Source organism: Neomonachus schauinslandi, chromosome 9 (assembly GCF_002201575.2).
Source record: "Neomonachus schauinslandi chromosome 9, ASM220157v2, whole genome shotgun sequence".
Taxonomy (NCBI): Eukaryota; Metazoa; Chordata; class Mammalia; order Carnivora; family Phocidae; genus Neomonachus; species Neomonachus schauinslandi.
The window spans coordinates 47131630-47156875 of NC_058411.1; the positions used below are offsets into that span (position 1 = coordinate 47131630).

Sequence of the window (25246 nt, forward strand, 5' to 3'; positions counted from 1 at the left end):
CTTTGGTACCCAGAGTTTTATTGAACAGGACACTTTTCTTAAAAATATTAACCATGAAAAAATAATTGATAAACTGGCCCACATTAAATCTAGGACTATTTCTTCATCATAAGATATCATTAAGGGAGTAAAAGGCAAAATGAGAGAATATACTTGCAATACAAATAGTTTTCCAATGACTCATCCTATGAAAAACTACAAATAAAAAAAGACAAAAGCATGAACAAGTATCTCACAAGAGATATCTAAATGACTAATAAACATGAAAAAAATGCCCAGCTTCATTAGTCATAAGGGAAATACAAATTGAAACCACAATGAGATATCCATACGAGGGTAAGGATGTGAAGCAATTGGAACTCTCATACACAACAGGTGGGAGAGTAAAATGGTTAAATCACTTTGGAAAACTGTTAGGCACTCTAATCACTAAAGCTAAACATATGCATATCTTACTATGCAGCAGTTCCATTCCTAGGGTATACTCCGGTGAAATATGTACCATGTTTGCAGGATACATGTTCAAGAGCATTCATAACAGCAGTGTTATTAATTACCCCAAATGGAAAGCAATTCAAATGTCCATAAACAATAGGTCAATAAATTGTTGTATATTTATACAATGAAATACTATATAGCAATGAAAATGATCAAACTACAACTATACCTCTTGTGTAAAATCCCACAAATATATGTTGGTTGAAAAACATAGAATATATCCTATATAATTCTACTAATTATATAAAGTTCAAAAACAAAATTATATTGCTTAGAGATGCACACATAGATGGTAACACTATAAAGGAAAGCATGGATATGATTACCATAAAACTCAGTCTAAGGATTACATCTAAGGTGAGGCTTATTGAATTGGGAAGTGACATGCAGGAGACTTCTAGGGGGCTAGTGATGCTAATTTCTGGACTTAAATGTTAGTTACATGGATGTGCAGTTCATAATTATTTGTTAAGTCATATATTTTCCTATTATGTTAAATTTCAAAATTAGAACAAAAGTACATGGATTGTACCTGATTTATTCCTACAAGTTAGTGAATTTATTAGTAATTACTTAGAGTAATATAATAGATGCTCAATTAGTGGCTATCTTAAAATGAATACTTAATTGTCTAAAACCAATTGAAAGTGTTTCATTATCTCAAATTACTCAGCACTCAGTATTTTCTATTGTTGAGGGGATTTCTGTATTGAGATGGAGTTTATAGTACGGCATTATTCTAGATTATGTGGTTCTGTGAATTAGCTGTCCTGGGAAGTGATGAGCTACCTTCTCCTGAAATAGTTAAGCAAATTCAGAAAGTTGTGTGATGATTTATTATTTTAAAAAAAAGATTCTCAAAGTAGGCAGTTGTATTAAAGTACCCTTAAAATACCTTCTAACGTTAATCAACAATTTAAAATTTTGGGTCGTGTATCCCCTCTGAGAATCCTATCTCTTTCTCTGGCTCATTGGCTAACATTTATATGATGGTATGTCTATAAGCAGTTGAGCATTAGGCATGGGATGAAATTAGATAATCTGCACAACAGATAAAAAAAACTAGATCTTGTTGCCCAATTCTTTAAACTTTATCTTCTTGGAAAGATTGTCTTCTCTACTTGGGATACTGTGTAAAACCCTTTGGCAGCTTCCTTGAATTCGCTAAAGCCTTTTTTTTATCATAAAATAATGATAAATATATGGCTTATAATCATAGGGTTAAAAATGATGTATGAGAGGCATGTTTTCACTTTAAAATGGAAAAATAATAAACTAAACTAAATCAAGTCTATTTTTAAAAGTACATGATAAAAGTTACAGTTAAAGGAAGAGGGGGGAAAAAAGCTCTGGCTCTTAATAAGCCACTATCTCAACCTATTAGAAGAAATAAAAGAACTACAAAATCCAAAGCCATCGTGCCCTTCTTCAATAGCAACTGGCTAATGACCTGTCTCAGGTTAGAATAACTTAGAAACATATAATACTGGTTAAGAAAATGAAAACGGTTAATAAGCATAAGTGTGTGGAAACAGCCTACACTTTCACATCTTATGAAGATGATTCAGAGACTCACCTTTAACAAGGGATAATTAATACTTGCAACCCATATGTTGGTAAATGGAGCCTCCAGGATAATAGCGTCAACTGGGAATCCTTGAAAATAATAAAAAAGAAATAACTCGGCTATCATATTTAAATACTACCTTTCCTAAATAAGGAGTCCTCAAGGTCCTGTACATGAACTACCTGAACCAAAGTTATTTGTGAAGGTTGTTAATAATGCAAATTCCGGGACTCCACACTAGACTTGAATCAGTCAGAATCTCAGGGGCGGGGGGGAGTGCATTTTTAATGGGCACCCCCACCCCAAGAGATTTCTGTGCACATGATTGTTGAAAATCACTACCTTCTAGGACACAGCCAGGTTTTCATGACTTGGATAATTTAAGAAGGCAAAGTACTATAGGAAGGGAGAATGTTCTGCAGCCCCTGGTTAGGAATGGACCAGAAGCTGACTAGGTTGTTTTGGAACACTCCCTCTAAGAACAATTAGAAAATGCATGTCAGATGGGGATATGTATTTGTGTATGTATACAGTAGTCCCCCTTTATCTGCAGTTTCAGTTACGTGCAGCCAAGAGCAGTCCAGAAGCACATAATCCTGCTTCTGTCATATTGTCAGGTCAGTAGTAGCCTAACACTACATCTCAATGCCTACATCATTCACCTCACTTCATCTCATCATGGAGGCATTTTATCATCACATCATCACAAGAAGAATGGTGAGTACAGTACAATAAGATGTTTTAAGAGACACCCCAGTCACATAACTTTTATTGTAGTATATTGTTGTAATTGCTCTTTAGTATGTTATTATTAATCTCTTACTGTGCCTAATTGATAAATTAAACTTTGTCATAGGTATATACATATAGGAAAAACACAGCATATAAAGGGCTTGGTATTATCCATGGTTTCAGGCATCCACTGTAGGTCTTGGAACATATCCCCCATGGACAAGGGAGGACTACTGTATGTATATGTATATGTTTGAAGGCATCTGAGGGCTACTAAATCAGTGAGAGTTTGAGAGCCAATACCAAAAGACAAAAATCCACAAGAGTTTGAGATGCTTTTCCCCTCAAAACAGTTGAAAAACTTTGAAAGCAACAATGGTGGCTGCTCTTAGAGGCTTAGAACTAGACAGAACTTTCAGCAGTCCCACAGGACCAAAAGGACAAAAATTAGAGGTCAGAATCTGACAAGAAGGAGAACTCTAATAAATTTCTCAGGCTTTTTATGACTTCAAAAGACTATACCCTGGGAGTAATGGTGAACTATAACTGGACCAGCCCTCATAAATACTAAAGCCCAGCTTCAAATCAGCTCAATTTCTGATTGGATTAAGGTGATTTCCCCCCTATTTTAACTGCTTTTCAGGAGAAAAGTAACTTTTGTCTGGAAGAAGATAATATTATCCTAAACCCTTCAAATTATCTCTATAATTTCCATAAACAATATCTAGCATTTAATCAAAAATAACTAGACATACAAAAATAAACTAAAATAAAATAGGCCAAAAATACAAAAAACAAACAAACAAAAAACCAAATAATGGAAATAGATCAACAAAGATCTAGATATTGGCATTATTCTATATGGACTTTAAAATAACTTGTAAATAATCAATTGTACTATAGTAAAATACTTGTTAAAATTTTAATATTTAATAAAATTTGATATTACGTAGTGAACTGTGTAATACGTCAAAAGAAAATATTTAAACTAAAGCACAAGGAGAAAAATGTCTGGAAAACCCAGGAAACAACATTGGAGACATACAGGACATGGGAACAGACCTAAAAAAAATACATATAATTATAGTCCCGGGGGAGAGAAGATGAAAAATGGGGTAGGCACAATATTTGAAGATAAATGACCAATTTTCCAAGATGGATGAATATCAAGCTAGAGTTATTACGGTACTATGAACCCCAAGCAGGATAACTACTAAGAAACCCACACCTAGGAAAATCACAGTAAAAATGCTGACAAACAGGGGCGCCTGGGTGGCTCAGTTGGTTAAGCGACTGCCTTCGGCTCAGGTCATGATCCTGGAGTCCCTGGATCGAGTCCTGCATCGGGCTCCCTGCTCAGCGAGGAGCCTGCTTCTCCCTCTGACCCTCCCCCCTCTCATGTGCTCTCGCTCTCTCTCGTTCTCTCTGTCTCAAATAAATAAATAAATAAATAAAATCTTAAAAAAAAAAATGCTGAAAAACAAAGACAAAAAGAAAATCTCAAAAATAGCCAGAAGAAAAAGTAATTATCTTCAAAGGAGCAGCAGGACGACTGGAAGCTGACTTCCCAATGGAACAGTGAAAGCCAGAACAAAATGAACAACGTCTTCAAAGTGTTGAAAGAAAATAACTACCAATGAAGAATTCTATGCCCAATGAAAATATCCTTCAAAAACGAAGGTAAAATAATGATATTTTCAGGCCAAAACTGAGGGAATTCTTCACCACAGATAGGCAGAACAAATATCCCAAATGGAAGCACAGAAATGCAAGAAGTAATAAAAAGCAAAGAAAAGGGTAAATCTAGATATTGACTTTATAATATAAGAGCAATAATGTTTTATGGAGTATATAATATAGAGAAAATTAAAATACATGATAGCAAGAGTTCAAAGTCGGGGATGTAAATGGAATTAAAGTGTCCTAAGGTCAATGCATTATCCAAGAAGTGAAGTACTCATTTATGTGGGAATTTAGGTCAAATAATACTTGTCAACACTGTGCAGGAAGTGTGCACAGAGAGCTATGAGAGCTTAGAGGAGCAAGAAATAATGTCTGCTTTATTTCCATAATTAATTAAGACTGTGGATAGCATGTGACTTGCTTTAACATGTTCACGTAACTCACCCTGACCAGTATTGACAAGCTTAAGATACAACTCAAGAGATGACAAGCTTTTCATGTACATCGCTATCACCTTGTCCTATTCACAGAGATGCTAATTCATGAAAACAGCTAGGATCCAGGAAACCTGTGTTTATAACAAGCACCTCTAGGGAACCTGAGACAGGCAACGCTCAGAACACTTTGGGAAACACGGACATAAATGTCATGGAAGACGGGCGGCTGAAAGCAAGTCCTGCTTGTTACTTCATAAAGGATGTTTTCCTCTGCCATAATCCAAATTACTCCGCAGGAACATTTACTTCACGAGAAGGGCTTTTTCAAGGAGAATTTTAACTCTTCCTGAGTATTTATTTTTAACTTCGTGGCCTTGAAAGGCAACTGTTGTTTTATATTAAATAGAAAAAAGAAAGTTTATTACACGATCAGAGGCTGTCTGAGGTCAGGGGGCCTTAGGTATCTCTGTGTTCAAAGTGTGCACAACGGTCCGCAGGCTCTCTTTACTTCCCCACCGCGAGCCAAGACATGCCACACGGAGGCATTTTACAGTACCTTTCTCTTCTAGTGCTTTTGCAGCATTTGTTGCAACTCTGTAAAGCAATGAAAATTAGTACATATGTAAAGCAGGGACTTAACAGGTAAACAGTACAAAATGCAACATCTGATATGAGCATCTGATGAAAGCGCTGGGGCCCTCTGGTAGGACCAGACGTACAACTTTGCATAGGACTTCAAGGGGTTCCACTGGCCCCAAATCAAGAATCCTTTCCTTTAATACTCTCAAGGAGTATTGGAATGGGCTTCAGTGTCCTAGATAACCACAGAGCTACACCCTCACCCTCCCTTGCATTACGACCGGCTCGCTGAGATGGCGCTGGCTCTAACCACGTGTGGGATGTGAGGGAAACCAGAGCTCCGCCTCCTAGCTCAGTGTTCCCTCCTCCGCTCATCACTGCCTCTGATGACACTAAAGCCCCAAGCGCTGCCCTCCCCCAAGAAGCCATCTTCAGACTCCACTTACCCTGTACCCAGAGAGTGGCCCCAGAGACACACAGGTGTGGTGCCACTTCTCGCCTTGGTCCACTCATAGACACAAACAGCATCTGTGGTCAGCCCCTCCTCTGTGGGCTCACCCGTGGAGTCCCCGTACCCTGGTGGTAAGGAAAGGCGGGCACAGTATCACTACCTCCAAAATGAGGGCCATCAAGAGCCCTCCTGCTTACCGAAAAGTCTTTACATACTGCTCTTAACATACCTCTGTAGTCCACAGACAGAACATGAAAGCCACCATCGCTCAGCACCTAGATGACAAAGGAGAGGTTATTGTCTTAATTGTAGACCGAAAAGGTGGTGTAACCTCCTCAACACTTGCATAATCCTCATTGTGATGGTTTCCTACGCAGGGAATAGATGGAATCTGCTGTTTGACCTCAAACATGAGAAGGTCAGACTCGAGGGGAAAGAAGGGAGGCAGGCGGCAGAGCAGGTCAGAGTGCCTGTCCACACCCTGGCTCTGCCCCTGGCTGTGTGACCTTGAGCCACCCAACATCTGACTATGTAAACAGGATTCTGAAAAGTGAAAAACAATAGTAGCACCTTCAGGACTGTTGGAAGGTGACATGAGATGAAAGTACTGAAGTACCTTGGTACAAAGTCAATGTCCATTTTAAGAATTCCCTGGAGAACAGAAGGTCTACACAGAGTTGTAGTAGAGGCAGTCAAATAATGGGAAGATATTTATACTAAATGTGGACAGATAAAGAGTTAATATCAATCAAAAAGAGATCACTCAATTATATGAAACCACTGCCACGCCCCATGTGGATAAATAAGGAAGGAATACGAAAGCATCATTTCAAACAAAGTGAATTACAATGACAGACGAAGAGAGAAAAGGGGACAAAAATGCACTGTGCAGATACCTTTAAAACTTTATTTAATCCGGGGCGCCTGGGTGGCTCAGTCGGTTAAGCGTCTGCCTTCAGCTCAGGTCATGATCCCAGGGTCCTGGGATCGAGCCCTGCATCGGGCTCCCTGCTCAGCAGGGAGCCTGCTTCTCCCCCTCCCACTCCCCCTGCTTGTGTTCCCTCTCTCACTGTGTCTCTCTCTGTCAAATAAATAAATAAAATCTTTAAAAAAAAAAAAAAAACTTTATTTAATCCTCACAATAGTCCCTAAAGGTAGGTATTATCCCTGTTTTATAGATAAAGAAATTGAGTCCTGAGGGTTTAAGTAACTCGTTCGTGGTCACCCAGATAGCTAGAGGGAGAACCAAGGCTCACCCGTGGGTCTGTTTCTGTCTGAACACCGCGCTCCCCCTGCCACAGCACGGACGTGGGGAGCTGAGTCTCACCAGAAATCTTTCAATACAAATTCAACTAATACTGAGGAACTAAAGGAAACTTTTTAATATCTATTTAAACGACACTGCCTCCAAAACAGTGATGCAGGACACAGAGTAGTTAAGCACCCCGGGAGGTGGGAATGTCCGTGCGTCGTCTGTGGTGCTGTGGACAGCAGGACCACTTGGTGAAACAACCCGAGAACAGATCTGACTCCTAAGAATTTATCTCTAGGGAAAAAGTCCAAAAAAAGAATAAACTCAGTGCTTCAGGTTTTCTCTAGCAACATTATTGAAATTATTTGGGGGGTGGGGGACTTGTATCTAGCAACAGTGGAATAGTTAAATAAACAATTGTCTACAAATATAATGGAGAAGGATCACCTTTTAAATCTGTAACTATGGTAACTACGGAAAACCATGGAAGAATGTTTACAGCATAGTATGTACATAACATAGCATTAAGTAAAAGAACAACAACATAAAATTACATATAGATATAATCATAATCACATAAAAACTTTACATAAATAAAGACGACAAGGTGGGACTGCAAATTAATGAAAACAGCTGTATTGGACTACTGAAGTGATGAATAAATGGAATGAACGAGAAACAGAGAGGATGTGGAGGAAGAAAGGAAAGAAGAAGGGGAGGAAGGACAACGTAATAGCAAAGACTTAGTTTTTAAGGGAAATCACCCCTCCAAAGAAGAGAACAAAGGCCTGAGGAAGTCCGGTCAGGCTGGGAGATGATGACTATGGCACGACGTATCCAGAATCTGCCTGGAGGAAGAAGCCTTATCATACCTGCCCTTCCCATGCCAACTACCACAAGGATGACCTGGCTCCTTTTCACACCTACACCTATGATTCTTTTCCTTTCTGTGCACACAGGGGCTATAATTCAGCTTTGCCGAGGGTGGGAGAGGAAAAAAACAAAACAAAAACGCATGTTCTCATGGACATCAGCCTCACCACCATCCCACGTAGGAAGTGCAGAGAGTGAGGTGCAGGGTGGAAAGCAAACCTAAAAATTAATAGACGTTATCATCCCAGGCAGAACAGCATCCAGCCCACCACCCACCAGAGTCGGCTCCGAGAAGGCCGTGAGGAAAGGGAGGAGCCGACTGGAGAGGGGCTTCCTGTCTGAACAAGGGAGGGAGGACGAAGGAGGTGCTGGCGCTCCTGGGCCTGGCAGGGTGTGGGGCCCCACTCAGGCTGTTACACCAGGGAAGGGCTCTGAGGTGGGAGCTGGTCTGTGGGAGGCGACAGCAGGTCCTGTGGTCAAAAATTGGACAAGCAGCCTGGTCACCTGAGGGAGAGATTACCAAACTGGGGTGTGGGAGAAGACAGACAGCTGCCCTACCACCTGTGAGTCAGCCGCGGCTGCATCTCCCGTCCACGCAGGGGCCGCCCCAACAAACTGCAGTCCTGTAGCAGGCTGGCGAGAAGGGGAGTGTGGCCGCCATCCCACACGCAAAACCTGTGGGGCTGAAGCCAGAGCCTGAAGGACCCTAACAGCAGACGTTCTATGTATTTATCCTCTACCACAAGAAAAGGCTGTTTCTCACGGGAGTAACTTTCACATTTAATATACCCTCACAACCTTTCCCCCCCAGCCCTCAGAAAAAGCGGATAAAGAGGGTCTTGCACTCCACCTGGTGATGAAGGCAATGTATTTATGAAAATGTTTTGGGAGTCAGGCATGTTTGCTTCTGTTTTGAAGCCCTGTGGTCACTGCAGGAAGAGAAATCCACGTGTGGGACTTTGAGTCCCAGACGCCAAACCCACCCTTGGGAGCTCTCAGTAGATACCCATGCTGAGGGCTGAGGAAGATCTAGGGCTGTAGCCCAGAAGAGAAAAAACAGAGACATAAAACTGGTACCTTGAGGCCCCTTCAGACATACCTTTACTAGCTCAAGTCTGTGAGGAGCTGCCCTGTGGAAGAGGTTAAAACAAAGAGCAAGAATTAGGAATTACAATGACAAATTCAATAAAAATCACTATCATGCTTCTAGCATTTGATCTCATGCCTTTGTTTTTCAGGTTAGAGAAATAAATAACTGGGAGAAAGGGAAATGGTTTTTGGTGTCATAGCCCGCTTGGATGTGTCAGGGGGAGTGATGGATGGCTCCCCACTGCTCTTGCATTCCTCTGCATGAGCCCTGGATGCCCAGATGGTTAGTGCTTCTCGACAGAGGCATGTGATGAATTACTGATAATCCACCTCCTCTCACTGCTACACAGCAAAACTAATTTCTAAGAATACTTTTAGAAGCTAAAGGAAAATCAGCTCCAGAAAGTGGTTTTTCAGAACAAAGGATGATACAGTCATGTTCACTAAACCAAGACCTGCCTGTACCCGGTTCACTCTGCCATTAAATACAAGATGAAGTGAGGGAGACTCACAGCACTGGAGGTACAAGAAAGGCTTTTTCCCAAAATAACCATATCATCTACTCTCTATTAACCATGCTAATAAAGGAGAGACAAGGATGATTGAAAAGGCAGAGGATTCTTTTGAAAACCATTTGAATTTTGTCTTAGAGCCAAGTGTCTTAAGCTTTAGTGGGTCATGAAGCCCTTCGAACATATGATTAAAGCTATGGACCCATTTCCCAGATAAATGTATCCACACTTGACATTTTTAGTACAATTTTGGGAGGAGGTTCATGGACCCTCTGGGGTTTCTCTGGGTCCCAAGTCTGGAAGCACTGTCCTCAACAAGGCTCCTGTAACCTCCCATTTGGCCTCCTTTTGGCTCAATACTGCTGATAGCCAGCTAAGAGTTTTGGCAGGGGACAGGAGGAAGCTGGGGCTGACCCCAGAGCCAGTAAATCTGGGGTCATAGCAGATCCACAAAGGGGGACAGACATGAATGGGTGGGCCGAATGATCCTTTAAATACATACACTGTAACACCATGCCCAAGTTTGCACAATCAGAACAATGTTCAACAATGTTGAAAAAGGTTGAATTTCATGGGGAATCTCCATCATTGTCACTCTAAAATGGACACCTTCAGAAAGCCCCTAGTGCAAAGGCAAGCCTTGAGAAAGCCATCAACACGGAAAAAGACAGTGAGAAAAAGAGACATAGGCAAGGGAGCCAAGGGGCAGATTCCAGAGCTCGTCACTTAGTTTGCAACGTCCCTCCAGACACAGAGCTGGATCTGTGGGTCCCTGAGGCACAGCGCCCCTTCCCCAGCCCGAAGCGCTGCAGTCTCAGCTGATGATCATCACCCACCCTAACGACAGGCCCACTGGGAAGCCCTGGCAGCACATCAAAGGGGCTCAGGACTTCAGGGAGGCATTCTTTGTGGCAAAGCAAGGTTGGACAACAGAGAGTGGGCTGAGGCATCCGGTTTCTAGAGTAGAATCACTCAGATGGTCCGCAGTAAGGACGGTCAGACTTCCAGATGATCTCTCATAGGGAGTCCATACATTTGATTAGTAGGACTCATGCTAAATCAAGGAATCCCCAGGTACTTCTGTGAGAGGACCACTGATAAGGAAATTGCTCTTCCTTCTCCCCATATCTCAGGCCTGTCCCCTTTCCCGTCATCCATGGGCTCAGTTCAGCATTTCAGGCACTCTTTGGGAGTAAAGGAACCACTGACTTCTTGGAAATCAATAACCAAATTTTGGAAGTTAGTCTCCCTTTCAGTTAAAGATCGACATGAGTCTACATACAGAATATATAGATTTTTTTTTAAGAGAAGCCTATTGCCGGAACACCCTCAAATTTCAACAAAGGAAAAAAATATATATGTGAAGGCACACTTACAGAGTCAAAAACTCTGGAAAGCTCTGCCTTTCCTTCCCCCGCCCCCGCCCCCCACCCCAGGCTGAAAGGCTCCCTCTCTTTTTAAACAACAACAAAAAAATCCAAGCGAAGGCACTGACCTGTGTTCTGCGCTGCCGTGAAGATAAACAATAATTGGGTTGCCGTCATGAAGGGCTGCTTCATACCAGCCATGGTCCTTCTCCTTAGCATCTTCCCCCCGGCAGCTGGGAACCGTGTGCCTGAAGAGCAAGGAAACATTTTAACAAACGTACAGAGAGAATTCACTTTCCTTGCCAAAGTCTGAAACCCTCCTCAGGTCAAAGACATATATTTATAGGTTTATATATGTATAAATATCCATTACATATTTATATGTATGTGTATATATTATATATATATAAATTTCTATCTGAGTAATATATGCACATGGTAAAAATTAAAGTATAATACCACAAACATCTTACAGTGACAAGCACTACTTCTCTACCCCCCTCCCCCATGCACAGAAACGACCCCTTTTAACCACTGACTGTTCTAGTCCTTCTGACTCCTACATCCACTAATCTTCCAGGACTGCAATTCTTAGGTGCAGTCCATTGAAATGCAGTCCGTTGGATGGAAACAAGTAAAAGGCAATAGGTATTTGCCACCTGCTATTGGTTTAGCTGAAGAAACAAATTGAAAGAATTTAAAGAGAGAGCAGTTTAGATGGGAGAAAAGAACTTAAATATGAAACTAAGCTATTCTATTCAAGAAACCAGTGACCTTGTGGAGTTAAACACCTGCCCAAGCTCCAGTCCCTCCACCTGTTAAACCAGGGAGTGAGCCCTAAAGATACAAACACTTCCATATGACATGTCACAAGGAGACTTGGAGAACTGGCCACGTAATAATAAATCTTCAGGCTTCTCAACCCTTTAGGGGCAGAAAGTCTGACATTAAAGCCCAGGGCCTCTGGACTGAGAGGACTGGCATCCTTGCCAGCTAGATAAGCCAGGGCAAGAGCAACAAATAAAAAGATTTTCAAATTCCAGCACTGTTAGCTGAATTGTACTGTGCAGATTAGGAAGAAGTTATGTGAACTCATATTGGTTCCTAAACATTCTATGATCACATGTTTAAAGTCAGGGAGAGGAAATATAAAACAGGACACTGGGAAATTGGCAGCCAAGAACAAGAAGTAGAACCAAACAGAAAAAAATGTTGACAGTAGCATAGCAAAAAAGACAATAGCTCACGATTTTGACAATTCACTGTCTTTTCTGTGCTGTGCCAAGCACTGTGCTAAGCAATGAAAACCCACTAACGAACGAAAGAAAGGAAGGAAGGAAGGAAGCAAGAAAGAAAAAAGGAAAGGGAAGGAAAGGAAAGAAAAGAAAAAAAAGGGGACGCCTGGGTGGCTCAGTCAGTTAAGCATCTGCCTCTGGCTCAGGTCATGATCTCTGGGTCCTGGGATCGAGTCCCATATTGGGCTCCCTGCTCAGCGAGGAGTCTGCTTCTCCTTCTGCCCCTCCCCCCTCTCGTGTTCTCTCTCTCTCTCTCTCTCACTCTCTCTCTCTCTTTCAAATGAATGGATAAAATCTTTTTAAAAAAATTTTTTAAAGAATGCCCACCAACAAAGTCACCTACAAAAGTTATAGTCTTGTAGAGAAGACAAACATTAACCAAATAATCGCACAAACATGGATTTAACGACAGTGGGGGAAATGCCATAAAGGACAAGCACAGGTTGCCACCTGTGCCTAAAATGGGAGCTGAGGAAGGGCTTCTCTGAAAATTACCGCACTACCATTGGCAACTGAGACCGTAAAGACGAGTAGGCAGTTAGTTAGGCGAAAGGAGGGGGCAGAGACCGAGACCTACAAGTGTTGCAGACAGAGCATGTCCTGCGAGAGCATGACTTGCGGTGCCAGGAGGCTGGCCGTTCTGCAATAGTGCAGGAAGGCTGGTGTGCAACACGGCAGAAGAGTCCCGGTGTCCATCAGTGCACTCACCAGATTCCCAGAATCACCCCAGGTTCAACTCTGATATACAAGTTCACCGTGTGAGGGATCTTTAACTCCGGTTTCTTTAAATCCACAAGAAATGGTGCTTTGACTAGAAAGTAGAATTATCAACGCCCAGAGTCAAATTCCATGTCTTTTAATCACAATCAAAAAAAGTAATTAGTCTCCTGGTTAACATGGTTTCTAAGTTGCAAGCTTCCACACTAAATTCCCAGCGAAGTATTTTATTTTATAAACGAGGACCAGCCCACAGGAAAGTTGCCAAAACAAAAACCCCTAAAGCTAGATTTTAAAATAGCACTGGTGTGACAGGTCATCATAGGGTTTTGTTCAGTCCTTATCCTTGTCTCAAGCTAAAAACAAAGGAGACCACTCCCGTAAAAAGGTAAGAGGGTCTAGAAGAAAGTAATGAGTATTCTGCTACCTATGTCAAGCATTACTTTTTCCACTAAATAAAACCTAGTAATTAGCCATAAACCATGAAGTGGTCCGAATCAACAAACCCCTGGGGACAAGCCAGTGAGAGCATGACCTGTGTGCTAGGACTGTGTGTTACATTGACTAACAGCACTCAGTAGAAAAAACGTGGGAGAACAGATCCCTCACATCAGCCTCTCCCCAACCCCAGCTCCCCATTTTCACTCTCTTTCAAGGGATATAGGTAAAAAGAAAAAGCAAGAGAGTAGAGAATACACCAAGCAATAAGCTACCCCTATTAACAGCTAATTCAAAGACTGAGCTCCTGAACTGAAACCCCACCCACAAGGCCATGTTTTTCTCTCCATCCCCCCAACAGTCTTTAGGGATTTGCACTAGACCGCAAAGCCTCTGTTAAATGGGTTTCAGACCATTGAAGTCTAGCCACAATTTTATAGCCAACATGCCTTTTTCATTGTCACATGGGCAACTTTAAGGGCAGTGAGTTCTTTCTTTGGGAAAATATATATCGGCAAATTCATGATAGATATATACTTACAAAAATTTAAAAATATTAGCATATTCATCAGAGGAGGAAAAATGTGTTCTTTTAATGGTTTACTAGTAAAGCTGTTGTACAGAGAGGCAATTTTTCTTCCGAGTGTTGAACAGGAATGTGGAAAAGATCTGCAAGATATAATGAAACAAGCAAGGCATTCAAAATCACTCCAAGTTTTGTCATTTGTTTTTTCTCTTAGCATCCAAATAAAATTTCAGAGACTAACACAGGGAATTACAGGTAACTTGGCATTTAAGCAAAATGCTTTCCAGAATTGTATGCCATTAGCACAGATCAGGACTGGGCACTAAGGGAGAACAGGAGAGGAAAGCAATAAATCAGGCCCCCAACTAGCTGCTGAGAAAGCCCTGGTATGGCAGAACAGGAGTTGGGGGGGCATGAATGCACCGGAGTCAAGCCTGTTTCCTCAAGTGCATCCCCACAGAAGACCAAGGCTGGGCCCCAAAGTCATCAGGAAATAGGATTCAGACGATTTAACACTTGTCATGGTTTTTTTTTTTTTTATCACATCACAATTTAGTGCTGTATGTCTTAACTATTATTGGTCTAAAGCAGTGAATGAAAAACCATCAGATCCCCACTCTTCTGGCTGGGTGTTAGGAAGAAATGAGCCAATGAAAGAAAAATCCCCACTTCTGACGTGACATCCCTGGTAAGAGGGACTAGGAGGAGCGGGGTGGGGAGCGAGGGAAGTACCTGGAGGTTGTTGCTGTATCAGGGCTGGGGCCTGGTCAGGGACACAGCGGCCAGGCACATCTTGTTTATTCTACTATTTGTTCCCTGTGACACAACCACCCGAACCAGGAGCCATCAGCAGATGAGTTACAACTTGCCCGGGAGGGATCACTAATGCCACCTCTGTCTCTAGCCGCATCTCTTATGAGAGTTGAATGTCTCCTACCTTGGAGAAACGAGGGACGCAGGAAGTCAGTGTCACCACTTCCTGCTCCCGGTTTTTGTCTACCTCATCCATTAAATAAAATCCCTTCCCCTGTTTTGAGCTGTCCATGTGAAGACTGCTCAGTATAATCGGATCATGAGTCTGGGGGACTGGAAAGCATGTTGGATGAACGGTCTCCCCCTGCCCTGATTTCTCTGCTAGACCAGAGCATTTTCGAAGATAGCTGTTATCACGGGTACTTCGCAAATTAGGAGACCGAAAGTTTAAGTAACCTGCCCCATGCCACAGAGTCAGTGAATGACCGAGTCACGTGTACCCAGGTCTGTCTGACCCCAGAGTTCTATGACGATCTCCAATGAGCTGTCACGATCCTGGTGAGTGCAACTTGCCATCCATGCAGGCAGAAATGAACCCCAGGAACAAGACTGGCTTCTGGCAAGATTCAGCCCTTAGAGAAAGTTGTTTCAGGATCCCCCTTCTCCCCTTCTGCACCCTTGGCCCTTCTTAGGGTCCCTTCTTCCTCCCGTGTTCTTCTTCCTTCCTGCTCCTGTAGTCTCAGGAGCCTTCCGACTCTAAAAGTCATCAAAGAGAGACCTCTAAAAAATTCTCCCTCAAGTGTTAATAACTAAAAAATCAGAGTGCTTATATGTTTGGAAGAGGCATGAAGGGAGAAGATAATGAGTCTCCAATGAATTCTGCAGGGAATGGAAAAGAGATGTGGGCTAAGGGTAATGGGTAGCTCTCCAATACATCAGACATAGGCAACTGCCTACACACAAAATTAGCAAGGAATAAATGAAAATGATTTTTTTCATAATAGTTTAAAATAGCCTGCATGAAGGTGGTAGGAAGGAGAGGACATTGTTGCTCCGATTTTAGAGATAAGAAATCAAAACCCAGAGAAGCCACTTTGAGACCCAGATCAAGCCCAAATGGGCAGAACTGAACACAGTCTGAATTCTTATGCTTCCTTCCAGTTGGCTGGCTCAGGCTTTCTTTCTCCTGACTCTGAACTCACGCTACCCCGCCTGTTAGCCTCCCACTAAGTTATCTTTTGAAGGTAGCAGTGTGCTTGGGAAGCAGAGGTGGTAGAGGGAAATATGTTTCTGTTTTTAAAGAATAATTCATACAGGACCCTTCTCTCAAATAGCTCAAGGCACTTCTGTGAGAAGCACTGCGGGAAGAGAACAGAGTGACCAGATCCCTCCGAGCATCAATAATGCAGAGCAGCTTCTTTTAACTAGGGGTTGTCAATTTGACTTCCCCTAGATCAGCAGAGGATCAAAAGTCACCAGTGGTTAATAGACCTTATTCGAGTGGAGGAGGCAATTTCAGCCCAGTCCCTGCCAATGGCCAGCCACATCAAACAGCCACCTTGATGTCTTGGTGTTCTTTCGCCTGCCCTTTGATCAGCCGCCGCTCTACCTGCACAGCATCCCGCAGGGGCCACAGAACTAACTGGATCATTCTTACCTTGGAACCTAAGTGGCTACAGGGCCAATCATTCATGTTCATGCTCAGAGGCACCAGCTTTGGGAAGCCCAGCTCTAACCCCATATGGCAAGACAGCTATTCCAAATACTAAGACACGCCACACATCCATCCTAGGCGCCCATTCATTTGGCCAACATGTATTGATCACCGAGCACCTAAATTACATCTATGTTCTCCTCCCTTCTTTCCTCCCCACCAAATCCTCCCCTTCCTTCACATCCACTCAAGTGTTCCTTCTTTGTTAAAGCCTCTCTATACAGATCTTCCACGGTGACCTTTCCTCTCTTTTCACCCCTCCCACTCATTATAATCGGGCCTCGGTTTGACCCTTAATTGTTCTCTGGGGGTTTTCCCACTATTCGTCCTGGCTTCCCACTGAGAAGAACCACATGGCATCTAGTGCACTCTGTCTAGCACAGGACTGAGCACTGAAAGCAAAGTGTATTTGTTTCTTGAGGGAGAAGGAAGCAGTGCTTATTGGCAGCTTTGGGGAAGGGGGGAAGGGCTTCATATTCTCTTTTGAATTATAATTGAAAATTAATTGTGAGCTCCACAAGAGTAGGGCTTTGTGCCCAGGCCTAAACTAGTACCCGAAAGGTAGGCGATGACCAGTACTGTGGAAAGAATGAGTCAGTTTATCAGCCTGCTCATGGGGGTTTCCTTAACACTATCCAGAAATGTAAAGACTTGGGGTGAATGGGGAGCAATGAAGAGGTAAGAAGCCCACTGGCTTCCCCCAGCTGCTTTCCCGAGCACATTTTCCATGTTTCTAGATCCAAGAAAACCAGTGGCGAGTGAAGACTGACACTCCCAGGCCCATCTATCTTAAGTAGCAACGACAGCAGATGAAATTTTTGCAAAATAAATAAATAGATCCCCAGGCATTAAAAAATAATCACTGAAAACATGTTTTGATGAATTGTTCTCCTTGAGTCACACAACACATCACCATAGATCCCTGCTACAGCTCCAGACGCACAGGCAGCCCTCTGTGGATGTTTGCGGTTCGAAGCTAACTTGGTTCCAAGAAACAAAAGGATTCAGGATCCTGGATCTCCGTCTGTGCTTCCGCCTCAGCGTGTCTTAAATTAGAGCAGTAATTCTTGGTTCAGATGAAGAAATGTGCTTGTATTTTATTCTTTCAGGAAGCATCTCTTGAGACATATTTTTTAGTAATTAGTAAGGCAAGTAAGAGAGGGTCCCCAACTCCCCACGTCCCACTCCATTATCAACAAAGCGGGTTGTTCTCTAAAAGCATGAAGTGCAGCTTTGATTCTCTGCCAAATAAATGTTAAATATCAGCTATCAACTCTAGAGAGAGCACAAAAGATAAAGGCAGAACATGTCAGCTTCCCCAGAATAACCATATCCGAGGAGGTAAGGCCCAGGAATGTGCGGTTGAAAAGTGCGGTCAATCAGGATATTCTGACTCTCGTTCAGATCCAACACAGAAGGGGGGTATGGGTCTACACTGCTGGGCCAGGCGAAAACTGCTCTCTGCTCTTTGCCCTGAGCTACAGAAGGAATAGAAGAGAGAAGATGGGGTTTTGTCTTCATCACTCCAACATTCCAAAGTGAAGTCTCCTGTGTCTGGCTGGGACTCTTGGATATTTTGTACTCAGCGAGAAACAAAACAAAGGAATATAAAGAAGAAAGGTGAACAAAAGTGCCAACACCTTCCCACCCCAACAAAACAAGATACCTGAGTCTTCTGAGTCCAGGGTCTCTAACCAATACCTGGCTTCAACGCAAATGAGACTGGCAATATATTGCTGGTCAGTTCAGGTAGTTTAACATTACCATTTAAGCCAAGGATTTAAAATAGGAGCCAGAGGGATCCCTGGGTGGCTCAGTTGGTTAGGTGTCTGACTCTTGATTTCCACTCAGGTCTTGATCTCAGGGTCATGAGTTCAAGCCCAGGGTTGGGTGAGGAGTCTACTTTAAAAAAAGGAAGAAGAAGAAGAAGAAGAAGAAGAAGAAAATTAAAAAACCCTCTGGTATAGACATTTCAGAGTTAAAGGATATAAAAACTTGGCACCCTATGGTTTCAATGCACTATACATTTTTTAGCATTATGGAGGGATGTTCTTTAAATACATCCAAGAGAGTTTACCCTGGGGTAGCTGGCCTTGGGATCCTTTTCCACCTACACAGATAGGCCTTTGACCTAAGAGGATGCCATCTAAGAAAGAGTACAAGGTAGATTAGTATTACTGGTCTTTAAAATCCATCCTGAATTTTAGTAAAATGGTGAAGGCAGGTAAGAGCTTGGTATAGGAACCTGAGACATCTTTCTGGAAATCTCTATTTCAGAAGCCCCAAGGGGATGCAAGTTCCTGAAAGATCAAACCCGAGAAGCAGAGGCTCGCTGGCCGGGGTAGGCGCCGAGGCCAAGGATAACGCGGTCCAAAGGGCTCGCAGAGCTTTGGGGGCCTCTGAAGTGCCCCGCCCCGACCACCGTGGGGCGCCTGATGCGCCCTGCCCATCCCCCGGGGTTCGGGGCGGGGGGGGCGGGGGGAACGACAGGGCGCTGGGCCTCGGGCCACGAGCACTCACCGCAGGTTCCGCACCACCATGTCCCACCAGGATGCCACACAGTCCTGCGCGTCCATCTCCATCCGGCGCAGTGTGGCGAACAGCCACCGGGGAGCCGCGGCCGGGAGACTGAGCCGCCGCCGCGGACGCCCGGCCCGCCCTCCTCCCCCGCGCGGGGCCCTGCGGGCGGCGGGCTGCACCCGGGCTTCAGCGCCGCGCCACCAGCCCCCCGCATCTGTGCGGGAGGAGCCAGTTTCCCCCTCGTGGCTAGCTGCGCACGATTTTCCTTTCTACTTTATTTTATACCTGTGTGTATGTGTGTGCGCGCCCCGCGTGATGAACTGAAATAGATTTCTTACTGTGCTAGAAATAAAGCAGAAGTCTGGTATCACAGCCTCAGAAGATCTGCATGAGGAATATAAGCTTTCCTCTACTTTGACCGTCTTTTTTTTTCTTTGTCCCTTCTATTTTTCCCTTTTTCTGAAGCTTATCCATCTCCAGCACCCACCCTCCCTCCCCCTCTCTCTCTTTCTGCCCCGACCCCCGCCGTTGAGTAATGGTTTATCCGTCCACAGGGTTATGAACTACACAATTAACACCGAAATTAACACCTTTTTGGCATTTGGTTTATTTAGCAACATCTAACAGAACCCCCCCTTGTATCAAGAAGCTCACACCTTGAAAGGTTTGGCCTAGATACAGGCTTACATAATGCATCCTCACCCAGGGGAGCCACACAGCAGAGTATGAGGGCAAAGGCGGAAGGAAGGGAATGAGGTCTCCGTCAGATACAATTTGATGCCAGCATCCAGACTTTATCTTGGAGGCAAGTGCAACCTCTCCAAGAGGGAATAATGTGGTTTTTTGTGGTGCGAGTGCTCTGGATCAATGGGGAGGAGGGAGGACAGCCAAGCCACAGAAAGTGCCTAGGGACCCACCTGCTTGGGGCTGTAGGCCAGTCTGGAGAAAAGCACCCACACCTTTCAAGGAAGGGCAGTTCTCTTCAAGGACCAGGCCATTTCCCAAAACTAGTCAGACAAGGGTGAATCTCGTTCACTGCCTCTTGTAATCATTCTGGGGATGTCAATTTTCTGATTCATATCAAGATAGAAGAGGAATCACATCTGAAGGACACAAGGAACTGAGCCTGCCTGATGAGCCAGCAGCAGGTGGGTTTTCTCAGGGCCACACCCTGCATGATGAGGAAGGTTAAGGTACTCAAGCTGATACAAGATTCCACCCAGGAGGTGTTCACAAGATGGGTCTGGAATCCCATAGAACTTGTTTAGGGAAGCTCCGGAAGAGACCCTGGGCCATGCCCCGTGGAGATGAAGTGATCGGAGCTGGGGAGCAGTGGGGGAGGACTAAGCAGCAGCTGCATTTGGTCCCAGATTCTATCTCCACTTGTTTATTCAGGTGGGTAGAATCAAACATTCAAACGAAATGTTTGAAATGCTCAGCAAAATCTCTGAAGTTGGAAATCACGATGCCCCCCCCCCCCCTTTTAAAGACTCTATATTCGGGCACCTGGGTGGCTCAGTCGGTTAAGCGTCTGCCTTCAGCTCAGGTCATGATCTCAGGGTCCTGGGATGAGCCCCGAATCAGGCTCCCTGCTCAGTGGGGAGTCTGTTTCTCCCTCTCCTTCTGCCTCTCCCACAGCTTGTGCTCTCTCTCAAATGAATAAATAAAATCTTAAAAAATAATAATAATAAAATAAAAGACTCTATAAATTAGGAACTCTCTGAGAAAGCTTTCCCCAACATTAATAGCCCTTTTTCAAATAGCACATCCTGGAAATCAGAGAGCAGTCTCTGATTTGATTTGGCAGAATCTAGAACACAAACGATTCATTCATTTACTCAGCATCTATTTACTGAGCAACTTTTAAGGTGCCAACTACCACGTTGGGTACAAAGCAGGATCCCAGGGTCCTGGGATCCAGCCCCGCATCGGGCTCCCTGCTTAGCAGGAAGCCTGCTTCTCCCTCTCCCACTCCCCCTGCTTGTGTTCCCTCTCTTGCTGCCTCTCTCTCTGTCAAATAAGTAAGTAAAATCTTTAAAAAAAAAAAAAAAAAAAAGAAATTCATCTCTTCTCCTCCTTCCCCCAAACCTGCCCTGTCTTGAAGAACAGCTCATCACACACCAGGTTTCCCAAGCCACAAATTTGGGATTCACCCTGGATTCTTCTGCTTCCCTTAAGCGTAGAATTCCCTCTAGATAGAATGAAGATTATTCCTTGTTATAATATTCATTCATTTAACAAATACTGAGCTCATTTTAGATAGTATCTGGCTTGGGAAGCTTACACTTTAATCGCAAGGACAGGACCCACACCGAAGAAAAGCTGAATAACAACCTGGAGCTCTATCACTAGGTAATAAATAAATATGCATTACAGATAATATTGTGGGGCAGGCTCAGGGAGCAACATCTCTGTGGGCTGAAGAGGTCAGGCAAGGAGTCTGGAAATACTGTTCTGTTGCTTGGAAACAGCTTTCGTAATGGGAGGTAATTTAAAATGGCCATCCAAAAGGCCTCGGAGGATGTTAAAACTGGAAGAAATATAAACAATCATTTGCCGATACTCTCATTTTACACAGAGGAAACTGAGACACCCCCCAGAGACCAAATGATAGATGTTAAGCTGCGTTCATTCAGTATTTGTTGAGTGCCCACTGCATGCAGAGGTGCAGGCCAGGCTGCTACAGTCATGCAAGACAGCAGGCGAGGGGAGAGTGATTCTCAAAGGGCACATGGTATCTGGCGAGAAACTAAGCTGTGTCAAAGCAGGGACGGCAGCGTGGTGGGACCCACTGGTGGTTGTAAACTGGGTTACAAGTCCTTCCACTTACCCTGGAAAATACAAGAATTAAAATAGTTAATCACAGGTTAGTTATTTCTGCTTGGTTGAATCATCAGGGTGGAAGAATCCACCACCACCCACAGTGCCCGGTCAACCCATCAGACAGCCCAGTAGGAGATACTGAAGCAATCTCTACAGTGTCCACTCAAGGGAAGGTGACGCGGCCTGAATTTTTGTGAAGTACAAACACCACGGCTTGGCATTCGGACAACACAGACAGCATTGGGGGAGAGTCTCACCAGCAGGGATTTTTTTTTTTTTTTACTTCTACTTGAGTTATTTTTAAAATGTCCCTCTAACAAATCCAGAGGAGGGCACTTCCATAACCACAGCCCAACCTTAGGGAAACAATGACATGGGGTTTTCGCTCCCAAGGAAGCCTAACAGGAAAAGCGAAACGATGAGGTGAAAATGTATTCATCTTCCTGAAAATGAAGGCACACTCCTGGAGAAATTGTGGAAGACAGGAAAAAATGTCACAGCTGTAGATAGGGTAAACAGGAACTGGCTTTGCAACCCCAGGAGAGCAGAGATTTCCAATTCTGGGCTTTCTGGATGCCTGACAGGAGTTTGAAGTCATCTATTTCTCATTGTTTGTACAATCTCCCAAGTCGGTCCTGAAAGGAGCCTCATTTCCTTAGTTCCCCTGTTCATGCCCCGAGCGTCGGTGTGCTCCCAGCGCAGCTTGAAATTAGCGTACTTTTTCATCTTTGCCTTTAGTTTTTAAACCAGCCTGGAGAGACCCCACGAGACCCGATGGGCCTGCGCGCTGGACTGCCCTGCGGAGGGATGTCAGGTAGCCTAAGGCGGGGCTTCATTATCCTCACCCGGCCTGCCTTTGCATGCACGGAACAACCTGTCCCTAGAGAGGACTTTTAAAATACTAATATGTAGTATGAGATGAGATCATAGATATGAAAGCTCTTCTTTGAAGTTAAAAAAATTTTTCAACCTGCAAATGCATAGTATTGAGATTATTTATTAATGAATGTATGCAATACTGTCTTTGTCTGGCTCCTCGGTGTATTTGCATGCATTCATTTAAAAATACAATCATCAGCATTATGGCTTACAGACTAATGTAGAAGTTTAATGACTGATAAATACTAATACATACACAGATGTACAGAGGAGCCATAGGGCCCATCTCTTCTATTTCGTCACCAACCAAAAGGAATTAAAAATTGACATCACAGGAGACTCTCTCCCTTCCCCACGGTGTGAGAGACAAAGGAATGCTGGGGGCGGGGGGCAGGGGATGCTCTTCACTCCTCTGCCTGCTAAGTGTCAAAAAGGATAGCAACTCCCAAAGGAGCCCTCCCAACCCAGCAGTCCACAAATTACTTAGCAAACAGCAGCCCCGGAGAGGTGAGTGTTGAATAGCACTGTGAGGTGACCTGCTAAGGCATTTTTAAACAGAGGGGCTATAGGGCATTTTAAACAGAGGGGCTATAGGGCTTAGCATACGATCCTGTAGTCTTACAATATACGAATCAGGAATCCTCGCCGTGTTTGACATTCCTTGTCAAGTTGGGAACAGCATGGGGGTCCCTAGCACCTAGCGTAACGCCTGGCACAAAGCAGGTGCTCGGTAAGTCTTTTGCAAGATGAATCAATAACTGGAAGACTTGAATCTGTTCAGCAGCCAGTCCAGCACCACAAAATCCCAACGTCCCCGTCACCATACATTTTCTAGAGGCCCCTCTGGCATTCTCTGATTCACACCTGTAAAATTCTGAACTGCACAATGATGGGAAAATAGAACCCAAGACAGGCAAAAGTGCTAGAAGGCCTAGTGGCCTATTGTGGGTGCACTGCCTTATTCTTACTTTCCCCACCCAGCGCCACGTTGCAAGCTTAGTACGGCCGTCGTGCCCTCCATAAAGGTGGGGTCCCGCTCCACTCTGCCTTTGACCCATCTGAGGATTTGACACGCACCCCTGCTCCTGTGCAACCCCACTAAAAAGCATTTTTACAAATCCAACCACACATGTTATGCCATGCCAGGCATTGTGAAGAAGAGCAGAAATTATACGATATGGCTCCTGATCTCAAGAGCTAAGATGATGGTTAGGGAAACTCTGCATTATTCTTTATTTATTCTAAAAGCGTTTATTGAGCATATGCACTAAGTACTGTTCTGAGCGCTGGGGATTCAATGTTAACCAAAGCAAAGACCTTCCCTGCTCTTATGGTGCTGACATTCTAGAGGGCGCAGACAAATAATCATCATACAAATAAGCACATAATACAAATTCAGCTAAGTGCTGTTAAAATGAAATCAGGTCATGGAGAGACTATTTTATCTGAGATCTTAATAACAAGACTTGAGAACAGAGTTCCAGCCAGAGAGAAGAACAAGTTCAACATCACCCAGGTGGGCACACAAACTTGATGTGTTCGGTAATACAGGCTATCCGTTCCATGCCCTTCACAGCTTCCCTTTGGGAGCAGACATGGGTTTGGGGGTAAGAGAATTTACCTTCGGGAAGCTACAGCATCCTATGTGGGCACGAAATTTGACTAGATCTGTTTGATTACTTTGGAGGAGGTAAAGCCCACGTCTTCTCCCTCAGAGCTATTTTTGGATTGAGCAGCGAAAAATCGGTAAGATCCACAGACAAGCACTCGGGAACCACAGAAGGTTGCAGGTGGCAGGTGACTTTGGGAAGTGAGTGACACTAGGGCTGCCCCTGCAGTTATAGAAAGAATCTGCGATGAGTGTTAGGATCAAGTGGCCATCTCCTCCAGGCAGGTGATGTTTCTGCAAGAGGGAGCAATCCCTTGATCTATTCAGGATGGAAGGCATTTTCCAAATTCCATCCACGACAACATGATATTCTGTGTGGCTCCCAGTTTCTATGAAGCAAGAAGCAACTGGCATAAACTACACGGATGAGCAAGAAACAGGAAGAATTGGTGCTTAGTACAAACCCACAGAGGCAGACTGGTTCACATCAAGATGGGGATCCTGTCGGCTCACTAAAGACAAAGGTAGCAGGTGAGCACAAGGAGGTTGTACTTTGATGTGTATTTGTTTGAGCCATTTTTCAGAAATTATCTCACGTCAGAGACTTTTTGTGCAAACTTTCGATCATCCTGAATATAGGATTTTTATTGAACGGTATAAAATATAATGTAATGCATATCAGTGAATAAGTCATGTGGTTTCTCTGCAAGGGGGTAGCATTAGTAAGACTTACATTGATAGTATAATCATAACCCCTCCCTCTAAGGATTAAATTTTAAATGTATCCTCCCAGCAAAGGCAGGATGAATTGAAAAAAAGAAAAAAGGTGATATAATGATGTCTTCTAAAACGAAAGACTTATTAAAATCTCACCTGGGTCATACAGCTCTCACTAACAAGCTTAAGCATTGCTTTAATTCTGTGTGATTTAT

General features: G+C 43.7%; 2 protein-coding genes across 5 annotated transcripts in view; one reads left to right on the plus strand and one right to left on the minus strand.

Moving 5' to 3' along the window:
• PYGL (glycogen phosphorylase L) overlaps positions 1 to 16134 on the plus strand; it is a 65595-nt gene extending 49461 nt beyond the window's left edge. The window contains exon 20 of the mRNA XM_021701348.1: positions 16104 to 16134. Coding sequence (XP_021557023.1) covers positions 16104 to 16121 — 18 coding nt within the window. The 3' untranslated portion in view covers positions 16122 to 16134. The remainder of the gene's footprint in view (positions 1 to 16103) is intronic.
• Positions 1 to 19097, minus strand: part of ABHD12B (abhydrolase domain containing 12B) — a 29220-nt gene extending 10123 nt beyond the window's left edge. For 2 of the 4 annotated variants that reach the window (XM_021701350.2, XR_002480959.2), the window contains exons 1-9: positions 19004 to 19097; positions 14032 to 14159; positions 13044 to 13146; positions 11169 to 11288; positions 9172 to 9202; positions 6177 to 6222; positions 5943 to 6072; positions 5474 to 5511; positions 2075 to 2154 (exon numbers count right to left, since the gene is read on the minus strand). In XM_021701350.2, the coding sequence (XP_021557025.1) occupies positions 2075 to 2154; positions 5474 to 5511; positions 5943 to 6072; positions 6177 to 6222; positions 9172 to 9202; positions 11169 to 11288; positions 13044 to 13146; positions 14032 to 14159; positions 19004 to 19065 (738 nt within the window). In that variant the 5' untranslated portion in view covers positions 19066 to 19097. Of the gene's footprint in view, positions 1 to 2074; positions 2155 to 5473; positions 5512 to 5942; positions 6073 to 6176; positions 6223 to 9171; positions 9203 to 11168; positions 11289 to 13043; positions 13147 to 14031; positions 14160 to 18247; positions 18310 to 19003 lie in introns of those variants that run through there. The other 2 variants (XM_021701351.2, XM_044917935.1) reach the window with 2 other exon arrangements.
• Between the last annotated feature and the right edge of the window lie 6149 nt (positions 19098 to 25246).